The 22,655-nt window shown below is 57.6% G+C and overlaps 3 protein-coding genes across 6 annotated transcripts in view; 1 reads left to right on the plus strand and 2 right to left on the minus strand.

Annotated features, from left to right (window-relative positions):
* Positions 1-1,723: 1,723 nt before the first annotated feature.
* Positions 1,724-13,442, minus strand: SEMA3G (semaphorin 3G). 3 transcript variants are annotated; one of them, XM_047833601.1, is made up of 16 exons: positions 13,283-13,442; positions 11,339-11,499; positions 11,176-11,238; positions 10,795-10,914; positions 10,430-10,520; positions 10,189-10,305; positions 9,810-9,955; positions 9,495-9,609; positions 9,332-9,401; positions 8,884-9,028; positions 8,377-8,608; positions 8,178-8,269; positions 7,466-7,507; positions 6,223-6,451; positions 5,818-5,957; positions 1,724-4,489 (listed from the first exon to the last, which is right to left on the minus strand). In XM_047833601.1, the coding sequence occupies exons 1-16, from the start codon at positions 13,389-13,391 to the stop codon at positions 4,049-4,051; spliced, it is 2,313 nt and encodes a 770-aa protein (XP_047689557.1). In that variant the 5' UTR covers positions 13,392-13,442; the 3' UTR covers positions 1,724-4,048. The 3 variants fall into 3 exon arrangements, with proteins under 3 accessions (XP_047689557.1, XP_047689567.1, XP_047689577.1); XM_047833611.1 differs by lacking the exons at positions 10,430-10,520; positions 13,283-13,442 and having other exon boundaries at positions 11,339-11,490; XM_047833621.1 differs by lacking the exons at positions 10,430-10,520; positions 10,795-10,914; positions 13,283-13,442 and having other exon boundaries at positions 11,339-11,490.
* Positions 13,443-18,607: 5,165 nt separating this feature from the next.
* TNNC1 (troponin C1, slow skeletal and cardiac type) lies at positions 18,608-21,630 on the minus strand. Its single transcript, XM_047832449.1, has 6 exons — positions 21,571-21,630; positions 20,018-20,048; positions 19,666-19,812; positions 19,271-19,385; positions 18,891-19,027; positions 18,608-18,805 (listed from the first exon to the last, which is right to left on the minus strand). The coding sequence occupies exons 1-6, from the start codon at positions 21,592-21,594 to the stop codon at positions 18,774-18,776; spliced, it is 486 nt and encodes a 161-aa protein (XP_047688405.1). The 5' UTR covers positions 21,595-21,630; the 3' UTR covers positions 18,608-18,773.
* A 218-nt stretch (positions 21,631-21,848) lies between these two features.
* The window catches only part of NISCH (nischarin), a 34,518-nt gene continuing 33,711 nt past the window's right edge, over positions 21,849-22,655 (plus strand). Inside the window, exon 1 of one of the 2 annotated variants that reach the window (XM_047832387.1) lies at positions 21,849-22,029. In XM_047832387.1, the coding sequence (XP_047688343.1) occupies positions 21,857-22,029 (173 nt within the window). In that variant the 5' untranslated portion in view covers positions 21,849-21,856. The remainder of the gene's footprint in view (positions 22,030-22,655) is intronic. The other variant, XM_047832403.1, reaches the window with a different exon arrangement.

The following is a 22,655-nucleotide window of genomic DNA, read 5'->3' on the forward strand; positions in this document are numbered from 1 at the left end:
AAAGTGAAAAGAGCTGTTTTCCTCCCCTATTCTGCTCCCTCCCTTAGAAGTGAGTGTATTAGACTGCTGGACAGCCACAGGCTTGGGGTGAACCCTAGCCATCAATAGAGGACCTTGCCAGGAAGTGGGCTGCTGAGGCATACTGAGTGTGGGAGGATGGGCAGAGGCCAAGCCCAAGGGCCAGCAGACTGGTGGCTTGGCTGCCCTGGCCCTAGGGTGGCGGGTCCTGCTCCAGTGCCTCCCATAGGAAGCCAAGATGTGGCTATTTGGCTTGGGGGGGTTGGGGCAGGGCCTTCAGCGTTTACAGGCTTAGAAAACAGAGATTAATAAACTAATTTCACATGGCCAAGGAAGGAATGAATTAATCAAATCAGCATTTTCCCAAAGTATGCTTCAAAACATTAGAAACACGAAGTGGTGATGACCTGATGGGAAAAAGGGGATAGAGGACCCAGGTTTAGGAGAATCATGTAGCTCATGACAGACATGCAAATTAACGAGAGATCACTGTGGCTTCTTGGGGATTTCACAGGGCAAACAGGCAGCACACAGCAATTCCACGGGGGCTAAAGGGACAGAAATCCCGTATTTATTTGACCCTTGTCACAGAGGATCTCATGTTCCATAGGACACCATTTTGGAAAATGCTTGTCCTGTGTCTTTCTCCAAGCCCCTTTCCAGCACTAAACCTGTTTGGGAAATCATGACACAGACCCAAAGACTAGGGGAGGTATGAGACTTTGAGGAAAAAGCTGCCAGAAGGAGTGAGAGGGAAGCCCTTGAGGCAGGAAATAGGACTGAAGATGAGAGGCTGAGAGGGAAAAGTCCAGACTCTAGGGGGGGGAAGGTAGGAACACAGCTTCTGTGGCCTGGGGGGAGAAGGGACTGTGGAGGTCAAGTTCTCACATCCTTCCCAACCCCACGCTCAGCACCAAATGGGTGCCCATGATGCTTCTCAGGTGGCTTGGGGCAGGACATACCGGTTCAATTCTGTCAGGCCCAGGGGACAAAAGGAGGGGCCCTGCTCCAGCGCTGCGAGAGGGGTCTGGTGACTGACTTGTTAAGCCTCTCTACTCTATAGTATGGATTGAGGGGCCCAGGCAAACAAGGGGTTCGTCTCCCTGGCAAGGTGAGGTGATGTCCCTCCCATCTTCAAACCTTCCCTGCCTTTTCCCATCTCCCTCCAGCACCAGCGGGCTCTGTTCTTCGTGCAGGGGCATGGCATCGCTGGGGGAGTGAGAGCTGTGGTCAGTGGCGGCCTCGGAGGCAGCTCAACCAGACCTCCCGTCCTCAGAAGCTGCAGCCCCCACAGCGCAGCCTAGCACCCCAGGCAAGAGCACAGGGGCCTTAATATATGTTGGTATGTGACTTGCGAGGAAGACAGGCACCGGGCCAAGTATTGCTGTCATGAATGTCAAGTGTTACTGTGGAAAAGGAGCACGGCTGCCTACGTGCCCAGCTGCCCTTTGCCAGCACTTTTTTCTGACTCAAGGTCTTCCTGAAGCCCAAGAAGGTCAGTCTCAGAAGCCTGAGGGGCAGGAGTTTCCTAACTTAATAAGCAATCTCAGTTTCCTAGACAAAGCCCTTTGACTCCTTCCTTCCCCTCATGCCCATCTCCCTCCCTCCTAGAACATATCTCCTAGGGTGGCCATCCTGGAGTGGATGGAAAGGCTCTTCATTTCCAGCTCACACAGATGGCATCCATCAATTTAGAACAGAAAAATACAGAGATACAATAATGATATAATTATGTGATGTAAATATTAACTCCATCGCTTTCCTTATAGGTCTGTGCGGTAGACTACCTCATATCCTCATCAAAGCACAGAGGCAGTCATGACAATAAAAGTAACAATAGTAATTACAAGAAGTGTGCTCTGAAGACAAAACCACAAGGCTGATCTCAACATACCAATATAAAAATAGAATTCACACATAGAAGCATTTCCAGGAGTCAATAACACACAGTACCATGGGGGTGGGAGGTGTGGGGAGTTGGCAGAAACTGTCCATAATTTTCTAAGTGCAGATGTTCGTTGTTCAGGATTTTGAGCTCCTCCTCCATTATCTAGAGTAACTTCCCCAGAGAACCCTGCCTGGAGCCAGCCATGCCTGGGTCCAACCTAGAGGCCACTGAGAGCCTGGCTGGTCATTTCTTCCTGACTTTGCTGGGATAGAGGGGCTGCAGCTCTATACACCCATTCCCAGGGCTCTGTGCTCTTTCCTCTCCCTCTTCCATGGCCTCTACCTCCCCCTCCATGCCCTTCTCCAGCCCCCTACCCCCACAGTCCTCTCCTTTGCTTTTACCTGCTGACTTCCCAGCCACAGCAACCCCAAACCTGAGGCTTCCCAAGGTTAATCTCCATGCCTCTGGTTAACTTACTGTGAAGTCAAAGAGGAAAGGGGGCCTATTTTGGATCCCAGTTCTCTGGGCGTGGTGGGGTGACTCAGGTAAAATCCAAGGTAGATGTACAGTCTGGGTTTGAGTTCAGTGGAGCAGGAAACCCTGTCCTGCTTTTTTATCTGTTTTTCCCCCTCCTTTCTTCATCTTAGTTTTTCTCATGGAGGGAATCTCAAACCTGATGCTCTTGTCCCCTCCTGTCAGTTTTGTGCGTCATTAACTTGCTCATATGCAGTCTGGGAATGACTTTTTTCATTTAGTCCTCCTTCTCCTCCCCCTCTGTGCTCCCCAGCCCAAGAAACACATCCCTGCTGTTGGCAAAAACACCTCCCTACACACCCAGACAAAATGCATCCTGGCCACCTGAGCCTCACCTCCAAGAACAAGCAGGATTTAGCAGCTTTTTTTCCTTCTATGTTCTTCCCTTAAGAGAGAAAATCTTCATAAATGAAACCATTTATAACCAACCATTATTTAACAGAAACCAACGATCCCAGAGGGGAAACATCTGGTTTCCCCTGTGGCTCCTGAGCTAATTGATGCTATCCTGGGTTCTTGAGAATGCCTGCCCGGGGTCCCATAGCCCATCCTGGGGGGTCTCACCCTCTCCCCACCTCAGAAGTGTCCCAACCCTCTGTGGCCCTGGCAAAGCCCTGGGCCTGTGCCTGCCCACCAGCTGTAGCTTACTCGGGGAGCTGCCACACTCCCTCCCTCCCCAGCTGTGAGCATTCTTGTACCACCCAGTGAGAGACAGCCCCCCCCTCCTGCCCCATACTCCCCCCGCTCCCCTCTCCCCATCTCTAGTCCACAGAACCTAGAATCCTCCTAGAACCTACCCTCTCCCTTCATCAGATTGCAGCCCCTGATGGTGGGGAGGGGGACTCCCATCAGAGGTCTGGGCATCCCAGGAAATCTGGCCTGGCAGCTTGGGGTCTAGGGAAGAGAAGTCAGGCTGTAGAGACACTGCTTGGTTTATGAAGTAGTGCCTGAGACTCAGACCAGGGGCCCAGGGAGCTCTGGCTGTCAATGCTTCTATGACTCTGTCATGGAGAAGAAGTGGTGGGCAGTGGCAGGGAGCCACCCCAAGTGGGGGGAGGGGCTTGCTGTTGCACCTTCTCTGCCCCTCCCCTTCCCTGCCCCAACTCACAGTAGGTCCTCTTAATGGGTGCTAGCATAGAGGCAACTTCCATCCTCCTCTGGCTGCCTAAGGGCCCCTTGCCCAGACACCTCCTCAGACGCACCCAAACGCCCACTCCAAGGGTCATTCAGGATGGCCATTGTTCTGCTGGCTGGGAAAGAACCACCCAGGCCTCTCACCTCCGGGCACAGCCGGAAATGTGCTCTGGGGACCATGTCTGAAAACAAACAGCAGGCCCACTGGGGTTGGCAGCAGACAGAGGGTGCTGGCTCCAGCCTAGGACTGAGAGCACAGAGGGGCAGGAACAGGCCTTGGACACAGGGCCCTCCATCAAGCCCCAGCTTTTCCTGTGGGCAGCCTGGTAGAAGTATGGGGGGCAGAGACTCCCGCCTCTAAGAGGCAGTCAGGCATGCTGCCCCCCTCCCCTTAGCCCTAGCTGGGTGGGTGGGAGACTCTGGGGGTTGCTGGGCCACCTGGTCCATCCCGACCACCCTCTCCTCCACCCTCTTCTATGTGGCCTCCACCTCCCGGGGCGTCCGATTGCGCTCGGTCTGCCCCCGGCTCTTTACCTTCTTGCCCAGCTCCAGCCCTGCCCAGCTCTTGCCCTTGGCCTGTTTGCCCCGGCTCCTGGAAGGGCACCACACGCGCTCACAGTACTCGTCCACCCGGGGCAGGTTGGCGAAGCCAATGAGCTGCAGGATGTCCTTATACCAGGCCTTGGAGGGGGTGGAGGCCAGGCCTCCCCAGCCTGGGGTCTCCTCTGGCCTTGGATCCCGAGGAAACAGGCCGTTGAGCTGTGTGGCCACAATCACCTCCAGAGCCAGGCGGACCACAGTCTGGGAGAAGCCGTGCTCCAGTGTCTTGCAGGTGTAGATGCCCGCATCCAGGTGGCTGAGTCTGCGGAACAGCAGCCCCTGCTCTGTTTGCAGGACTCTCTCATCTGTCTTTACCTGTGGGGGGTGGGGGAGGGGATGAGGGGGACATGGAGTAGGGCGCACACAACATCAGTTACTCTCCCTGCTTTTCCAACTTCGCATTTCAGGACCTGGTGCTTAAGCATTTCCCCTCCCCATCTCTCCTTCCCAGGCTGGCTCAGCACTGTGAGCCAATTGCAGGCAGGGTCTCACCTTCCTATAACCCAGGACAGGGCCTGCAAAGGAGGCTTTTCAAAGATTTCACTGACTGGTTTCTCCCCTAGTCAGAGCTCTGTGGCACCTACCTTGGCCTTAGGGAGCCCTGCCACATGGTCCCTGGGGATAGAGTGGGCAGAGGGGTATTTATGGGTTTTTATTCAGGGAGGGCTATACCCATAGCCCTAGGACTAGAAGTCCCCTCCACTTTCCTTTCTCTCTCTCTCTCTCTCTCTCTCTCTCTCTCTCTTCCCTGTCCTTGTCTGCACTGTTCAGTCCCCCAACCAGGGGTGGGCTGAGTGCCCATCACAGTGCGGGAGGCAGGAGCGCTGCTCTGATCCCACCTGGATGTCTGCACATCTGTACGTTGAGGCGGGACTGCTTGGGCGGTAAGTATTGTGTAACCATCTTGTTGTTCCCTGTGCCTGGCCCCCTGGGGGTGTGCTCCTCGTGCCTAGCCCAACAGCTGGCCCAAAGCTGGCCTCCCCCAGTTCCCAAGCTGGAAGGAGAGCCCCTCCTGTAATCAAGGCACTCCCTCCCCTTCTCTGCCCCTGAGAGAGGCTGGAGAATGGTTCCTCACCCTGCCCCACCCACACCCTCATCAGGCCCCAGACTAAAGCCATTTCTGGGGTTGACAGACTTTTCCGGATGGGGGAGGAGAGGGCCTGGGCAGACAGCTGGACTCCAGGGAGGAAGTGTGGGGCTAGGCAGTGGGTATGTGTGTAGGGGTGTGTGTGTGTATGTGCAAGTTTCAGTGGTTTAGGCACCACCCTGGGGCAGAGGAGAACCAAGAACCCATGGGAAAGAGAGGCCTGCAAAGATGAGCCATATGTGTGAGCCTGGGGGGCTTCTTGACTAGACCAGACTCTCTTCCATCTCTACTACCCACCTCCCAGAGCTCAGTTCAGTGCCTGGGAGTTAGTGGGCTTTCTGTCACAGGAAGGGTTGCAGCCACGTCTGGCCTGGGCATTCCTGGAGGCAGGAAGAGGGGTACCTCCTTCCAGGCACTGCAGGCACTTAATGCACACTTTTCTTCGGTTGACCTTGGCAGGTTCCCCCTAGAGCCCCTTCCTAGAGATCAGGACTTGGGGTCAGGGAGGGATGTGAGATCAGGACATGTGCAGGTTGGAGGCAAGGTCTTTGCTCACCTGGTCGGGTCCCTGACCCCCTGGCCTCTGCAAGAACCAGTGCACAGCAGCCTGGGAAGACTTGGGCAGGCACTCCAGGAAGGTGCTGTTGTGCTCCGTGCCGTAGACTGTGGTGGCCGCCACGGGGCCTGTAGCCTCGTCTGGAGGGAGGTGGAGGGGGGCTCGGCTCAGTACTGTGGGCCCCCAGGGCCCCCACCAGTGTGACAAGGACCTAAGTGTCCATCAATCCCCAAGCCATTCATTCTGTCCAAAGACCCTTCCTTCCCCAGTATACTGACAGGAGCTGCACATGTAGGAAAACTGAGGGCTGGGTGTTAAAACAGGACCAGCCTGAGACCACACTTTGCAGGGGTTGAGCCCGGGCCAGAGGGGTGAGGAGGGGCCCCCATGCCTGCCACCACTCACCTTCCTGGCTCTCCCCCAGGCACTGCAGGGCAGGGTTGCCATGCCGGATGTCCTGCCTGCGGAACCGGCGCTTGCTGGTGCCAGGCCGGTAGCGGGTACAGGAGGCACCGTCCCAGGCACAGTATGGGTCCCGGGCCAGGCAGCACTCAGCACAGGCACTGCCGTAGGTTTCACAGTGGTGCAGCTGCAGCCGAGCCACGCCCAGCCTCGAGCCCACATACAACATTTGCTGGGGGGGGGGGGGGGGGGGGGACACAAGCAGAGCCAAGGTGAGCCTGGGCCCCACCTAGAAGCAACTAGGCTCTTGGCCCTCTTGGGCTTCCTGAGACCTCCACCATTTTCAGGCAGTCTTCCAGAACCTCTTGGATGTATCCCCAGAAACCAAAAATGTTGATCACCCACCTTATATGCACCAGATCCTGTTCTAGGACACGGAAGGAAGGCACGGGGCAGACCTGGGGGGCTCTTCTCTAAGGGTTTTCTCCAGGCCCTTCCTGCTGCTGACTTTTGCCCTCAACCTCAATAACCTTTATCCTGACTTGCCTCTGACCTTAGAGGTGCACTCTGCCTCAAGCAATCCTAATACAAAAGTTGGGATTTACCCAAAGATAAACTGGGGCAGAATAACTTGAGGAGATTTTGCCACTTGCAAAAGGACATAGCAGGCCTCTAAAAAGTGGCTCTCCCCTATTTGATTTAAATTATGGGGGTGCCTGGGTGGCTCAGTAGGTTGAGTGGCCAACTTCGGCTCAGGTCATGATCTCAAGGTCTGTGTATTCAAGCCCCGCATCAGGCTCTGTGCTGACAGCCTGGAGCTGCTTTGGATTCGGTGTCTCCTTCTCTCTCTGCCTCTCCCTGACCCATGCTCAGTCTCTCTCTCTCTCTCTCTCTCTCTCTCTCCTCTCTCTCTCAAAAAAAAAAAAAAAAAAGAATAAACATTAAAAAATTTTTTTTCAATAAAAAAATTCCGGATTTTGTTTCCAAGCATGTTTCTATCTCCCCAGAGGGACTGGCCTTTGTGGCTCTCCCCTTATCTGAACACAGTCTCACTTACTCAGGATTCCCACTGCCCACTGGTTTCATGCGTGGGATCTCAGCTCCCCGCCGGACCCTCAAGCCTCGTTGCAAGGCCTAATCAGGCATCCCCAGGGCCTGTTGCAGCACCTTCCGGAAAGCGGCCTTGCTCAGAGCTTCAGGTGAGGGGTTAGAGGGAGAAGGAGGGAGGGATGGCAGCTGCTCTTACCCTTTTGACAGAGATCTCCATCTCAGTGATGGGTGTCGGCACCTGGGGAAGGAGCAGGGTCTCAGGGATGGGTGGGTTGGGGCCAGACCTCCCCTGCATCCCTGCTTTCGGCCTCCTCCAGCCCCTGCATGGGAGCCACCTATCTCCCAGCCTGGGTCAGTGCGCTCCCTGGCAACTAAGGCCAGACGGTCTTTCCCAGACGTTGGGTTATTAGAAAGGTCCCCTCACCCTGGCTGGCCTCCAAGGAGCACAAAGCTCCAGTGTCCCCTCCCACAGCCCTGCTCTCCAGCAATGAGGCAGCTGTCCCACATCACCCATCCCATGTTGGGAGCACAGCAGTCCCCCAGATGCACGTGATGCCCTGCCTCGCTCTGTAGTTGGGGGGCCAACAGAACCCCGTGGGGACTTGGGGTCTCAGCCACCCCCTCACTGTTGCTTGAGCCTGGCAGGGCTTTGTCAAGGGGTGATCACCTTGGACGCCCCTCCCTGGGCCCTCCGACTTTTCTCTGGGCTCCACAGCCAGATAAACGCATGAGCAAGGCCCTGCGGCAGCCAGTGTCTCACTTGCACTTCCCACTGGCTTCAGGTTCAGTAAAGACAGGCCTATCTCCTTGTATTTTGCTCCTCTGTCCCCGTGGCCAGGCCTAGACCCAGCAGTGGAGCTGGAGGGGACCCCTCCCATCAGTTCCCCCTTTCCCAAGACCCCACTCACCTTAAACACCTGGAGTTCCTCCAAAACCACCTCCTCGGACTCAGTGGAGGCCCCACCCTGGAGGGCGATGACCTTGAGCACGGAGCCCGAGTCTGGGGCAGGGCAGGAGGGAGGGATCAGTGGGAGAAGGAGTGGCCTGCCCCACCCCCCAACCAGAGGCACACCTCCCCAGCCCGTCCACCCCACTCAGCCCACCCACCAGTCCCCAGGAAGATGACGTCGTAGGTCCCATCCTCTGCCTCCACACGGTCCACCGCGATCTGGCGCAATTGCTGGGCCAGATGCGTTTTGACAAGGACAGGGCGCCCCTGCTGTGGCCGCACGGGCCAGAACATAAGTGGGTGGGCTCGGGCAAACTGCAGCACCTCATCTGGGTAGTTCTTGGTGCTGCCAAAGGGTCGTCCTGGCTGCGCTGTCATCTTGCTGGGGCACTGTGAGCGGCAGCAAAGGGAGCACCTGAAACATCCTGGGGCCACACATCCCCCACCCCAGCCTGTTTCCAGGCCCCACTGCTGGGCATGCCCACCTTGGGGGGGACTGCTCTTGCTATAACAGAGACTCCTTAATGTGGCAGGGCTCTGCTCCCCTCCTTACCCCACCTGGCTCCCCTGGAGTCCCAGCTCAACCACAAGGTCATCCCAAGGTACGGTCCCTCTGGTATCAGCTCAGCCCTCTTCCCTGGCCTGGCTTCCAGGCAGATACTCACCACTCCAGGGCGAGGGAAGGGCACCTTGCCCCCATAGGGTCCCCACTGGTGCTGGGGACCATCTTGGTGGGCAAAGGGTCCCCTGAAGACCTCCCAGATATCCTCCATGTGGTACACACAGACGGCAAAGCCCTGGAACACAGCACTGCCAAGGGCGGACAGGGACAGTCAGGCCAGGGTGGCTGTCACAGGTGGGGAGGGGGCAACCTATCCATGGACAGGACAGAGGATGATGGTGCCTGAAGTCAACAGAGACTGAAAAACGAGGACACCCAGGCAGAGACAAAGAGATGGAGATAGACACAGAGCCTCAGAGTTATTGAGTTGGAGACAGAGACAGGGACCCACGGTAAAGTTGGGACACGCAAGCAGAGGCTCAGCAGAGGACGCTAGGAGTGCAGAGACTGGAACCAGGGGTGGGGGTGTGAGGGGAGGCCCATGCGCCCACCTGACTGTGCTGAACAGGGCGTACACCTCAAGGGTCTTCCCTGCGCTGGGCCACAGCAGGAACACATCCTCTGGGAGACAGAGGGCCACAGTCAATGCCCCCTGCTCACTGACTCTGAGCCCTCCGCACCCACACCCAGGCCTGCCTCCGGCCATGCCCTCACCCAGCTGGTCAAAGTGGGTCTCGGCACCACCAGGGCCAGGCACTGAGCACACCAGCCTGGCCTTGAGAAAGGTGCTCCATTTGTTCACCAGCACTCGCTGGCCACCGGCGTCATTCTAGGGGTGGAAGGCCAGAATCAGCCCTGAGCCCCAGGGGGTGGGGCCCCCTCCTGTTCCTCCACCCTCACCCTTGCAGGCAGAGGCTTGGATGTTGGCTTCACACCCTTGCCTCAGTTTCCCTCTGCCGCTGGTGGGGATGGGCGTAGGAAGGGGGTGCGGTGAGGATCTGAACCTCACCGCCTCTTCACAGCTCTCACCACGCAGACACGGCCCACGCGGCTGACTGTGACACGGCCTGGGCCACCATCGGGCGAGGGCACGGTTTCCGAGAAGAAGAAGTACACCTTGTCATCATCCTGGTCAGAGTTGTCAGCAATCCGGGCGGCCATCACAAACCGGGGGTCTGGGAGGTAACAGGGTGCAGCTGGTTGGGGGGGGGCGCCTTACAGGGGAGGATGGGGAGGTTGCTGAACCCAGCGTGGAGGGCAAGAGGCACAGGGACCGCACGGGAGGCTGGGGTCCCAGGGAGTAGAGTAGGGTTGGGCCATCCCCACTCCAGTGCCAGCTCTCCTACCTCCCTGCTGGTGCCAGGGGCAGATCCCAGCCAGCCCTGCCCTGGACAGACCCTGGGCTCACCGTGAAGGAGGTTCTGGTCAGAGTCAGAACGTAAAGCTGGTCGGGGACCCCCAGTCCGGAAGATCATGGCCTCGCGCCCCAGGAAGTCAGCCGTGAGGCCCGTGTACAGCTCCCCACCTGGGTGAGGGTGGGGCAGAATCAAGGGAGGAGGGCCAGGCCCCATAGCTGGCCCCATTGCTTCCCAAGGACATCGGCAGGCTCCCCCCCTCCTTGTGCCCGCCCGGGCCTGGGCATCACCCACCTACAAAGGTGCTGGCGAAGGGACTGCTGGGCTCATGTGGACACCGCCCCCGCCCACTTTGCACACTGCTGGGCTCCAGGTGGAGCACGTGCTGCCCGAGAGGGAGGAAGGGAGGGAAGGGTGTCACCTAGGAAAGCAGCACCAGCCCCCCGCCCGGGTAGTGGCCATCGCGTGCAGTGATGAGAGTGGGGGTGGGCAGAAGGCGCCCTCATTCAGGGCCTCGCCAAAGGGGTCAGCCTGGCACAAAGATGCCTTTCAGGCCCCTGACCCCTCTGCCCCAAGCCAGGCTCAATGAGGAGCGTTCAGACAGCAGGGAGGAAATGTCACTGTTTCCCAGTCCCTTGTGGGGCCTGCCCCAGGCTCACCTCCCCACGATGCCCAACCGTGATGAGGGCACAGGTGGGCTGGAAGGCCCCAGTGCCACATGCCAGCAGGTGGGTCCGGTTGTGGGGCTGTAGGACCCGCACAAAATTGGCGCACTCCACCTAGCAGGGAGAAGGGGCGGGGTAGAGGGGATGAGGGGGTGTTTACCATCTCCTTGGGCCCCAAGGCTCAGCCCTGCCTGGCTGATCAGCTCTGGAGATCTAGGGTGGGGATGACATTCTTCACAGACCTTCAAGAGCCCTCAGGATCTGCTCCAAATGCCCCTAGTGTAAGCACCTGGGGGAGTGGCTACAGGCTATCCTGGGGGTCAAGACCTGGGTGTTGGTCAGGGCTGGGGGTCAGTCACTTCTGACAGCACTCACCAAAGGATCTCTTCCCTTGCGAACACACTCCTCCTTCTGTCCTGGCTGTGGTGGCCACAGGACCTGAAACACAGCCTAATTGACTCCTGACCTCACAGCCTCAGTTTCACCATCTGGCCTCCTAGCTCTCAGGCAGACCCTCCCCTCTGTCAGTCCAGCTCACCTCCCGGGGATCCGGCCATGACTGATCCAGCCGCAGAGAGTAGATGGCATCACGGCCCCCCAGAAAAAGGCGGTCCCGGTACTCATCCAGGTACATGGCCCGAAGGTCCAGGGATCCCCGGGGACCCAGAAAGACAGCAGAACGGTTGGCAGACAGGAGATCTAGGAGGGAGCAAGGGTAGTCAGTGCCTACTGCTCAGCCCACTTCTCCAGCTAAGGTGTGGAGGTAGAGGGTCCCAGCTGTGCATTCACCACCCCTCACCACCGCCTCCCCCACTCACATCTGGAAAATGTTTCCATCCATAGGCTCGCTGGAGGGCTGCTGAGAATTGCCTCCTGGGGGTGGGTGGGACAGGGGGGCCCTGAGCCCTGCTTCCTACCACTCCATTCCTTGGTCCCTTAATCCTTCAGTTAACATATCCTTCCCACAGGCCCATCTGTGCCCTACCCAGTCCCCAAGGAAGATGACCCTGCTGGCTCCGCTGTCAGAACTTACGGTAGCAAGCTGAGCAAAGTGGTGGAAGAGCCTGGAGGAAGGGTGGGTTAGTCTGAGCAGTGTGCAAGGCTGACTCAGTGGGACAAGCGGACAGACAGGGGAGAGCATTCCCAGCAGAGAGAACACCTGGCAAAGGCCTGGGTATGGGAAAGGTCAGGTATGGCCAGGCAGAGCTCAAGGCTCTGATCCAGGGATGTGATGAAGGAAGACTTTCTCCTCCATAGACACTGCCTTCCCAGACGCAGGGGGTTGGGGGTGGCTGGCTGGGGATGCTGGTCCCAGGAGCCAAGGATCATGAAATAGGTCCTTGGGGGTTGGCTAGGGAGGTGGAGGTAACAGGTGGTCAAGCGGGCAGGCAGAAGGATATGGTGGGAATGAGCATTGGCTACCCTTGGGAAGGCCGGCTATCCTGTGCCTGCTCAGAGGATACCCATCCAAGGTGGCAAGCCCAGCACCCACTCCACCCCCAAACTCATCAACAGCCTCTTCCAGGAAGCCTTCCATGACTGACAGTACTTTAGAGGGGATTTGCCCTATTTGGACTTTATTTTTTTTACTTTCCCCCCCAAACCATAGCTCCCAGGGCAAGACCACCTTCTGCCCCCAGACCCAGCTACACTCTCCAGAGTGGAGCCACGTCTCCTCCCTCTGTCCCCGGAGCAGGCCTGGGTCTCTCCACTTGGATTGGGGTGCCCAGGGGAAGGTGGTCACCCCTCTGGTTTCCCCAAGAAGAAGAATCATGGAGAGTCTATGTCTCAGGGACCTTTCCTGGGGACCCTCTCCACAGACTGTGCCAGCTACTGCACAGCATATCAGGTTAGATCTGCTGAGGACCGCCCCCCGCCCCCCACCGGGCCAGGATGGGCAGAGAGAGGAGGCTGAAATCACTGCTGGGCTGTGAAGAGCCTCTGGGACAGAGAGGGAAGAACAAAGGCCAGCACTGTGAAGTGGGCTGCAAGAGGCAGAGGGGGCAAGGCCGTGGAGATAGGGTGAGGGCCCCCACCACAGGCTGCTGCCCTGCTTCTCACTGCCCACCCCGGGCAAGGAGCCCAGGCTGAGTGCACACCTCAGGATCTTGCAGACCTGTCCTCTCCATCCCTCCCCATCTCTCCCTGCCCATCTCTAAGGAGGCGTCTCAGGGTCTCCATGCCCCTCTCCTTTTCTCAGAAGCCCCCTCAGGTTGTCCCCTGTGTCTCTGTCTCTCCCACCTCCACCCTCCTGGGACCTGCCCCTGCCCCCGGTCCTCCTCCCCAGTTCCTGCCTCTGGTGTCAACTCAGCTGGAGAACCATCTCCGTGAAGTCCTTCCCACAGTCTGTGCTGTGTGGAAGTGACCTCCGGCTGGCAGAAGAGATTGCCCGGGGCTAGCTGGGGCCCCCCCTAGCTGGGGATGTCACAGAATCCCAGGGTCCCACAAACGCGCACATGAACAGGGCGCGCACTGCCCCTACCTCGGTAGGAGAGCCGCAGGCGAGGCACGCTGGGGCCAGGGCTGGGGCTGCCCCCGAGGAGCAGGAGTCCCCCCAGCATGCAGCAGATGGCCCAGGCCGAGGGGACCATGCTGGGGAACCAAAGGCACCACGCTGCCCAGCAGAGCCGCCCTCAGTCCGCTGCTGGTTGCAGTTTGCTCAGTTGCCGCCAGGCCTGACACTTATAAGGCAGCGGCTCCACCCCTGTAGGGCCAGGGAGGCGGGAGGAGGCGGGAAGGAGATGGGGGAAGGGCCCCTGCCATCCACCTGCTGCTTCTCTCTCCACCCGGGCTGGCCTGGTTAATGCCTCTGTGTCAGATTGGCAGGCTCCCCATTGGGGAGACTCTTTCCCAGCTGGGGTGTGGGCGGCTTACACAAAATGTTCACAAACCCAAGTCTCCAGAGATAGCCTGGAAGGGAGGTCAGGGGTCAGAGATCAGAGGTTGGTGGGCTGGCTAGAGGTCTAGCTGGGTTCTTCTTTGTTCCCTGTCCTTCCATTGCCCGCGACAGTCTCCATGACAAAGACAAACTGACTCTGGGCCCAGATCCCTGATACCAGGAAGGTCCAGCCCCCTGAAGCACTGGCCTGGCTCCCCAGCTCCCTTGGCAGGGCCCAAGTTGCCTGGGAGGGTCATTCCAGTCCAAGGGACTCCATGCTTTGGGTGGGGGCTGGAAGTCTGGCTACGCTTCATAGATCTGAGGTTGGCAAAAGATGAGCCCAGCCTCCTTCCACCCAGGCCTGTCCCTGTCTGGTCTCCAGGCCCCATCCCAGCTCACTGGGGCAGAGGACAGGATCCACTTCATGCTAGGGAACTCTCCCATTGCTGTGTCCCTCAGCCCTCCAGGCCCACCAGAGCTCCAGGGCCCAGAATGTCACCAGGTGAGTGGTGGGTTCTTCCCAGAGTTCCCCTCTGCACTCAGACCCTACACACACACGATCCCTTTGGGGTGAAGGTGGAGGTAGCGTGCTCACACCCTTACTCCCTCTAGCCTGAGCACCGATTCAGGGCAGGAGAGCCACAGAAGCCAGACAAGGGAGACACAAGGCTGAGGGGTTGAGTAGGGGTAAGTAAGGGGACCTCCCTATGCCCCCCATCCCACAGCAGCTCCTGTCTCTGCACCCCCTCACCCACAGTACTCCACCCCAGAGCCCTTTACTCAGATCTGAGGCTCTAGGCACTAAGATTTCAAACTTCAGCTGGAGTTGGAGCTCCAAGGATTCTAGAAACTCCTGCAAATTAGGTCTCCCAGGTGGACGAGCCTGAGCCCTTAGATAGTGGTCAGGAAACTTGGGGGCATTAGAGAGGGAAGGACCTGGCTCAGGCCACACAGCAGGCTGAGAACAGACTCCACTCAGCCCTGGGCCTTCCTGTGACTCTCTTTATCTTCTGGGGCTCCTGGAGTACTGGGGTCCTGTCTCCCCCACCCCCATCTCATCCCTGCAAGGGAAACAGGTTGGCTCCTAGAGTCAGCATGAGAATGACCCAGGGACCTGGAACCCTGTCTCCCTGTCTCCATCTCCCCATAATACATATATGCCTCTTCCCAGGGCATATGCAATGCCTCCTGGCATTGGGCAAGCGATTTCTCAGGGAGGTCAGGGACTAGTGTCAGCCCACCCAGCCTCTGGCTCCTTGGAGAAACTTGGCTAAAGCCTTTCCCTCTTTGGGCCTCAGTCTCCTTCCGTGGGCAGGGAGCAGCCACCTTGGGTGTAACAGGCTCTATACGAGTGAGGTGTGCTTGTTCAGGGCCTGCCATGGTGGTGATTATGTCATGAGCCCTCAGAAGGCTGGAGCCCCTCTGCCTCTATCTCCCTGGGGAGATGTTTCAGCCTGAAAACCGGGCTGGGGGCCAACGTCTGGCTGAAGATTGGTTTGGACATAGCCTCTCATCTAGCATGTGGCCACCAGCTGTGGGCAGGAGGCCCACAGCTCCTCAGTCAGCCAGCTCACCCTGGGGGTCTCAGTTTAGCTAGGCACCCAGCTGCAGCTGCAGGGAGACCCGGGTCTATCGGAGCAGGATGCACAGGGCAGGCCACTCCACACTGCAGAAAAACAGCCTGTGGCGGGGGCTGGGAGCCCCAGGCCTACTGTTAACTTGTTGTATGGCCTCGGGCAGGTCTTCTCCCTCTTTGGGCCTCATTTTCCCAGTCAGGGAAGGGGGTAAGGATCTTCTGTGAAGGCCAATGCTTGCTGGCTGTAAGTTGGAAAACAGACTCCGAGGGTACCCTTGATACCTCAGATCAATGGGCCCAGCCACGAGCATCTTGTGTCACCTACTGGACAAAGAGGGAACTGCAGGAGGTCCTAAAGCTGCCCACTGTGTCAAGCCCTGTGCTTTGGCAGTGGGGCCACTCAGCAGAAACCAAAGACCCTGGAGCAGCAGGCAGCAACCAGACAATCATAATATGAAAAGGTAGGGGCAGTAGGAGACTCCGGTAATTGATTCTGATCAAGAAATCAAGGGAGGCTTCATGGAGCAAGCACTATCTAGGCAAAAGATGACACACAGTGCAGAAAAAAGGGAGAGGACTGAATACAGCAAAACAGTCAAATTAGGTGATGCATGTAGGGAGCTTAGTGCCATGTGCTGATGGGAACTTGTGAGCCCGTGGCCATAGACATGTGTGATGTGCGTGCTCACACATCAGGCCCCACCAGGTAGGTATGTGGAGGGCCATAGCCCGGCCTCTGCCAGCTAGAATTCTGGGGTGAGCATGCCTGGAAGGAATGGATGCCTCTGGTTCCTCCCCAACCAACCTCATTCTAGAAGAGACATTGGGACAATCGCACAGGCTCCCCCTGACTCTGGACCTCTCTTTAAGGCACAGCCAGCCACCCCCCTACCCACATGTAACCTCTTGATAGCTGATCCAGCCATCCTCCTGTTTTGTTCACAGAAAGCTTAACTCTTGGAGTTTCTCTCTTCTTTCCCAATCCCAACAGCATCCCACATCCCCTGGGTGCCCCCCTCTCCCCCCGGTTCTCCTCGCAGACAACCACCTCTCCCTGCCCCCACATCAGCCACCCATCCTCCAGCTCACCACCAATAGGGAGGTAACCTTCGGCATCTCCGTTCAGAACATGTCTTCCCCTGGGCACCCCCTCCTGCACTCAGTAACCCCACTGCCACGGTTCTTTCTTCGTTGCCTCCATTCCAGCCCCTGTCTCCTTGTCCAGCTTGGATCCAGGGGCCCAGCACTTAGAAGCAGACCCTTAAAACACTCCCCAGAGACACGTTGCCACCCACCTTCTATAGGCTTGCCTCTGTGTCTTGCATTACCCTTTGCCAGCTTCACTGGGTTTTTCCCAATCATTCCCTGCCCCACCTCCTTCAATGAGCGTCCCTGGACTCCACATCTCCCTGCAGCGTCGGTGCATTTCCTGTAAGACTTCACCAGTACTGTCCATGCTCACCATTTCCCCTTTGCCTTGCCTCACTCCTTTGATCCTCTCCAGTTGGGCTCCCATCCCATTGCTCCAATGAAACCCTCATGTTCAGGTGGCCAAGGCCTTAGGAGCCTCTAGTTCCCTAACCTCAGGGTCACCAGCCGCTTTCAATGCCTCCATCCCTCCCCCCTGAGCCCCTCACTCACCCAGGGTCTCTCCCATGCCCCTGGCTGCATCTCCTCTCTTGGACAACCTATGCGGGATGTCCAGTGTCCAGTTGTGGGCCACCTCTCTCTATACTCTCCCCGGGGCCCTCATCCAGGACCAGGGCATCTCTGTTACCTTCTTACTCCGATGACACCTGAGTTTATAGTCCTCTTTCTGCCCTCTCACTTAGCTCCAGTCCCACTTTGACATCCCCACCATCCTGTCCCAGAGGTATCTCAACTTTGACATGGACAAAGGACTCTTCATCTCTTCTGTGATTGTCCCACCAGAAATTCACTTCCTCCAGGAAGCCTTCCTGGACCACTGGTCATCACATCTCTACAATCCCCATTCCAGCATACACTGCTCTCCTCACTGCACTCATTGCTCTCTTTTGTCTTCCCAAGTTGATGGTAAATTTCATGAAATTAGGGACGAGGCTTCCCTCTGGAGGGTTGCATACAGCCCACGCCAGGCATAAAGTAGGTATGTGCTTAAACTGTGGAATGGCGCACTGGCAGGTGGGCCCACTGTGGCCCCACCTGCTCTTCTGGGATGTTGTCATTCCTAGGTGTACGTGTAGGTCCTTGAGTTCTCCTGCTCCCAAGGGTGGGCCTGAAGGGACCCCTCAGATCTCCCCTCAGGCCTCCCCAGGGACCAGGCAGCTCCTGTGGCTCTGGTCTCCACTGGAGGCATCCCCAGAATTCCAGACCATCTCCGGAATGCTGGGCCTGTCTGGGGAATGCTAAGGCTGGGGCACAGGTGGAGAGGCCTCGGAGCGGTGGGGCGGAGCAAGGACAGCTGCTGGCATTCTGGATGGAGCCTACACACCGTGGCAGCTGTCGCTCCTGCAAGCACCATGCTGATACCTCCATGTCCTTGTGGCCCCCGCTCCAAGGCCAGTGCCACTTGCAGCCACTCAATGTTCTGGCTGCAGCTCTGGCCCCCATTAAGCTGAGAGCCACCAAGTCTCACACTTCCATTCTGTCAGGAAGGGAAAGTGGGTCGCTGGAGCCTCTGAGGCTCAGGAGAACTGGAAATTATACCCGTCTGGACCTGGTTCATCAGACAGAGCCCTGGCCTGGGAGCCAGGCTCTCTGCTCTCTGCCAGGCTCGCTGGATGACCTTGACAGGTCCCTGTGCCTCTCTGGGTGCTGGGGTCCTCACCTGGCAAATGGGTGAGTGGAAAGAGAATAGACAGTGTGTCCCTCAGTGCTAGGGAATCAGTGTTGCCAGCACGAAATGCAAGCGAGCGGGCACATGGACTGGTACTACAGCCTACTGAGCCCATGTGGCATCCTGCTTCTCCACAACCAGAGCCGAGAAGGAGCTGGGCTGCTGTGCCGAGTGGCCTCCAGGGCCTAGAAGGGTGCCCTGTTCTCTCCAAGCACAGGACCTCTCAGCCAACTGGCTGACCAGAGCCACAGCCGCCAGGAGCCTGTTAAATGTGGATTCCCAGGCCACCACCAATTCCAGATGCTGAATCATCTGGACATCAACAGTCATAGAAAGGAGTCAGCAGGCCATGGAACATGGTAATCTCTAATCTAATCTAACCCCTCTGGCAGAAGCCTATGTACAGGGATGGGCAGAACACAGGCTCTGAGATAAAGCAGGAAGTGGTCATCAGAGCATCAGTGGACCCTGGTGGAGCATCCACAGCCCCCCGGGAATGAAAGCCAGACACCAGGCCTCCAGGGAGCAGGGCTTTATTTGAGTTCCCTAGGATAGGGCTGGGGGAGGCAGTCAGTGAGGGCCCACGGTCGGCCAAGGACACACCCAAGCTCACATGCTGGGGACCCTGGTCCCTTACCCCCACCCCAGGGTCCGGCTGGAGTCGCCAGGTAGCACAGGCAGCTCTGGGAGAGGGTTGGTGTCTACTCCACCCCCTTCATGAACTCCAGGAACTCTGTGGAGAGAGAGACAGGTCTCGGTCAGAGAAGGGGGCTAGGCAGGGTGTGGGCAACGGGGACCCAGCACACCCCGCCCCTCACCATCATAGTCAATGCGGCCATCGTTGTTCTTGTCACCATCCTTCATGAGCTCCTCAATGTCATCTTCTGTGATGGTCTCACCTGTAGCTTGAAGCATCACCTTCAGCTCATCCAGGTCGATGTAGCCATCAGCATTTCTGGGGGGTGGGGAGTGGGGTGGAGAGGGTGAAGGGGACCTCGAGAGCTCATGGTGGGGGCTAGATGAAGGGAAGAAGCAGCCCCACCCATGACCCCAAGAGGCAAGGCAGGGCCACTGGGAGGTGGGGCATCCCATTCCCCCATTGCATAGAATGGGAGACTGAGACCTTGACATCACAAACTGTCCCCCTTTCCCCAGCTCTGTTAGGTTCAGGGTCAGAGGTCCAGCGTCATGCACTCACTTGTCAAACATGCGGAAGAGGTCTGACAGCTCCTCCTCAGACTTTCCTTTGCTGTCATCCTTCATGCACCGAACCATCATGACCAGGAACTCATCAAAGTCCACGGTGCCACTGCCTACAAGGTTAGCAGCACAGCCATTAGTGAGGGACGGTTACAATGGTCTCAACATTAGACCCCAGTATTGTTGCTGCATCCTTTTAGCAACGCTGTGAGACGAGTGCGGTCGTTATCCCCATTTCATAGATGAGATTACTGAGGCTCAGGGAGGCAAAATAGTTCCTTCAAGGGCACAGAATAATAAGTGGCGGAGTCAGGACTCAGGTCCTCAGCAACCAGAGGGTGATATGGGTCTGGAGCCTGGGGCGGGGCGGGGGGGGGGGACAGAGGGGCTCACCGTCCTCATCCACCTCATCAATCATCTCCTGCAGCTCCTCAGGTGTGGGGTTCTGTCCCAGCATCCTCATCACCTTGCCCAGCTCCTTGGTACTGATGCAGCCATCCTCAGCGCCCAGCACGAAGATGTCAAAGGCTGCCTTGAACTCTGTGTCCAAGGTAGGGGGGAAGTGCAGAGTGGCCAGGGCTCAGAAGCAAAGACCCCAGAAGGCCAGACCCCTGGGGCCACCTGCCAACTTGCCCATTTCCCCCCAAGACCTCAGTGGGTCACACTGAGAGGGACCCAGCCTCTGGGGTCCTCATGCTCTCCCAGCCCAGCCCTGCTGTCCCCACACATATGTTTGGGCACTCACCATTTTTCTGCTCTTCTGTCAGCTGTTCTACCTAGAGAGGAAAAGAGGTCTCAGGACTCAGACTCAGGCCTTAGTTGCTTTTAAGGAAACCAACCCATTCCACAGATAGGAAGAGTGAAGCCAGGAATAGACAGGCCATTCCCAGGTCACAGTCCTCAGGCCTCCCTCCCTGTCCCTGAAGCCCTGAGGTGACCCAGCTGGTCTCACTAAGACTGGGCTTAGGGCCAGGGTGACAGGTGGGTGCCCCCTCCAGGGCCAAGGTGACCCTGAGTAACAATAGTCAGTGACCACTCACTCAATGCCCTTTTGGCCCCCCTTCTGAAACCCAAGCTGAGTGGCCTGAGGGACAGCTGTCCCTCAGGTTGGGACAATAAAACCAGTGTGGGGATGGGCAAAGCCACCCACAGTAATCTGACCGGGATAGCCACTGGGCTATTTTTAACGGGGGACAAAGTTAAACCTGGTGATTGTTCTGGAGACTCTGGCATGCAGGGGGTGGGGCAGCGTTATCTGGCCCCCTGGCCTGATGGTGCCTCAGAAGCCAAAATTAGTCCCCAGCCCCGCCAGGCCTTGTATGGGCACAGGGTGGAGGGCTACCCGCCCCAGATCCATGGACTCCTGCGGGATAGGCAGGGACGCCCCCAGAGCCAGCTGTAGATCTTCCCTGCCCAGGAGGGGGGCTGCACTACCAGGGTGGAGGGAAGGGTTCCCTTGGGGACAGCTGTCTGTGCCGAATGTCCTTGTCTCTGGGGCAGGGGGAGGTCAGCAACACCCCCCTCCTGGGAGGGACTAGCATCTAAAACCCCTCTGTGACCCCAGGATGCTGCAGGGACTTGGGGTGACCACTCTCCAGCCCTCACCCCTGGCTAAACCACCGAGACTTGTGCCTGCCAGGCCTGATGTGGGCTGGGGCCCCAGTTCTCTATTCCCTTTTCCCAGTCTCTCCCCTGTGGCCAGTGCTTCCCTGTCTACCTCAAACTTCAAAGCCCCTTCTCCAGCTTAGGATTCCAGCTCTCCAGCCCCCTCCTCAAACTCTTGTCCCACCCTCCACAGCATCTTCAGCCATCCAAGGAACTGGAGGTAGGTGGGGGATCGTGAGTGTGAGAAGCAGAATGTAAGGGGCAGGAAGGGGTCGGGGGGACAGGGAGACAGCAGCAGAGACTCGGAGGGACAGCTTGGAAGGAACAAAGAGATGGAAAAAGACTAAAAAAGGCAAAGGTCCAGAGACCACAGACACAAGTGAAGGGAGATGTGGCCGGAAGACAGTGACACAGACTACAGACACTTGGAGATGGGGACAGACATGATGCTAAAAGCTGTGATCTCCTCCACCCACCTGACAGCTTCTCTCCAGACCCTGAACCCCTCATTCCTTCCACACCCTAGAACTGGAATGCCAGATCCATCGTCCCCTTGAGGGCTTGGGCTGAAAGTGCAGGGCCCTTTCCTGGGTCTCTACCACCTTTGTGCCCACCCCCATCCTGAGTTGAGTGAGCCCCCAGTGGGCCCACCCACCCCAGCCCTGCCCAGCCCTGCCCAGCCCAGTCCCTCACCGCAGCCTTGTAGATGTCATCCATGCTGGCGGCTCACAGGGCAGGCTGCTGGCGTTGCCAGCCAGTCCTGGGCTTAAATAGCCCTGCCCCACCACATTCCTGCTGGCCCAGCCCACCCCTGCTTGCAGTATCCTCCACCCCCTCCCCCAGCCCTGGTGATCTCAGGCTGGCTTGAGTTCCTGTGTCCTCTGCCCAGTGCAGGGAGCAGAGGAAGGGCTGCAAGGACCACATCTTTCCCTCTCTGTCCCCCATGTCCCCCAAGGGACCCTCTGGAAAGGTTTCTTGAATGAATGAAAACATGAGCCGAAGACAGGACAGATGCTGCAAAGTAGTGGACCCCAATCTAGGCTCCTATACGCAGTTACTCAACTCCTATCTGATTAGAGAGGTGGGCAATATTATTCCCACTTTTCAGATGAGGAAACTGAGGCTCCTGGAGGAACTAGTGACTTGCTCAAGGTATGACCGACTTGGTAGTCCCTGGCTTAAGTTAAACCTGCTGGGGGGGGGGGGGGAGTTGGGGGGGGGTGCTGGCCAGCAGTAAGCAAGGAGAGGCTGTGCCAAGAGAAGCTTTGAAAGCCAAGCTCAGAGTATGGTGCTGTGTAACTGTTGGAGAAGGAAGTTATTATTTTTTTTTTTAGTTTTTTAAAAAGTTTATTTATTTACTTTGGGGGGGGGGCATGCACACAGGTGGGGGAAGGGCAAAGAGAGAGAGGTGAGACACAGAATCCAAAGCAGGCTCCAGGCTGTTAGCACAGAGTCTGACAAGGGGCTAGAACCCACAACCCATGAGATCATGACCTGAGCTGAAGTCAGAGGCTTAACCGACTGAGCTACCCAGATACCACTGGAGAAGGAAGTTATTGACCCACCTTAGTACAGAGTGGTCCGGACCCCTTCAGCCAGGAGTGTCAGAGGATCCATGCCCAAGACCTCTCATCTCCCCAAGGAGTGCTCTGGGCTTGAGTAAGCTTCACTTAGTCATTCAATAAACACAGATGCTCTATCTGTGCTACTATCCCCTCCAGCTGGGTTACCATCTCCCTCTTCTGGGTCTGGGGGCTTCCCCAGTTAGGATTCTCTGT

Source organism: Prionailurus viverrinus, chromosome A2 (genome assembly GCF_022837055.1).
Source record: "Prionailurus viverrinus isolate Anna chromosome A2, UM_Priviv_1.0, whole genome shotgun sequence".
NCBI classification, from domain to species: domain Eukaryota; kingdom Metazoa; phylum Chordata; class Mammalia; order Carnivora; family Felidae; genus Prionailurus; species Prionailurus viverrinus.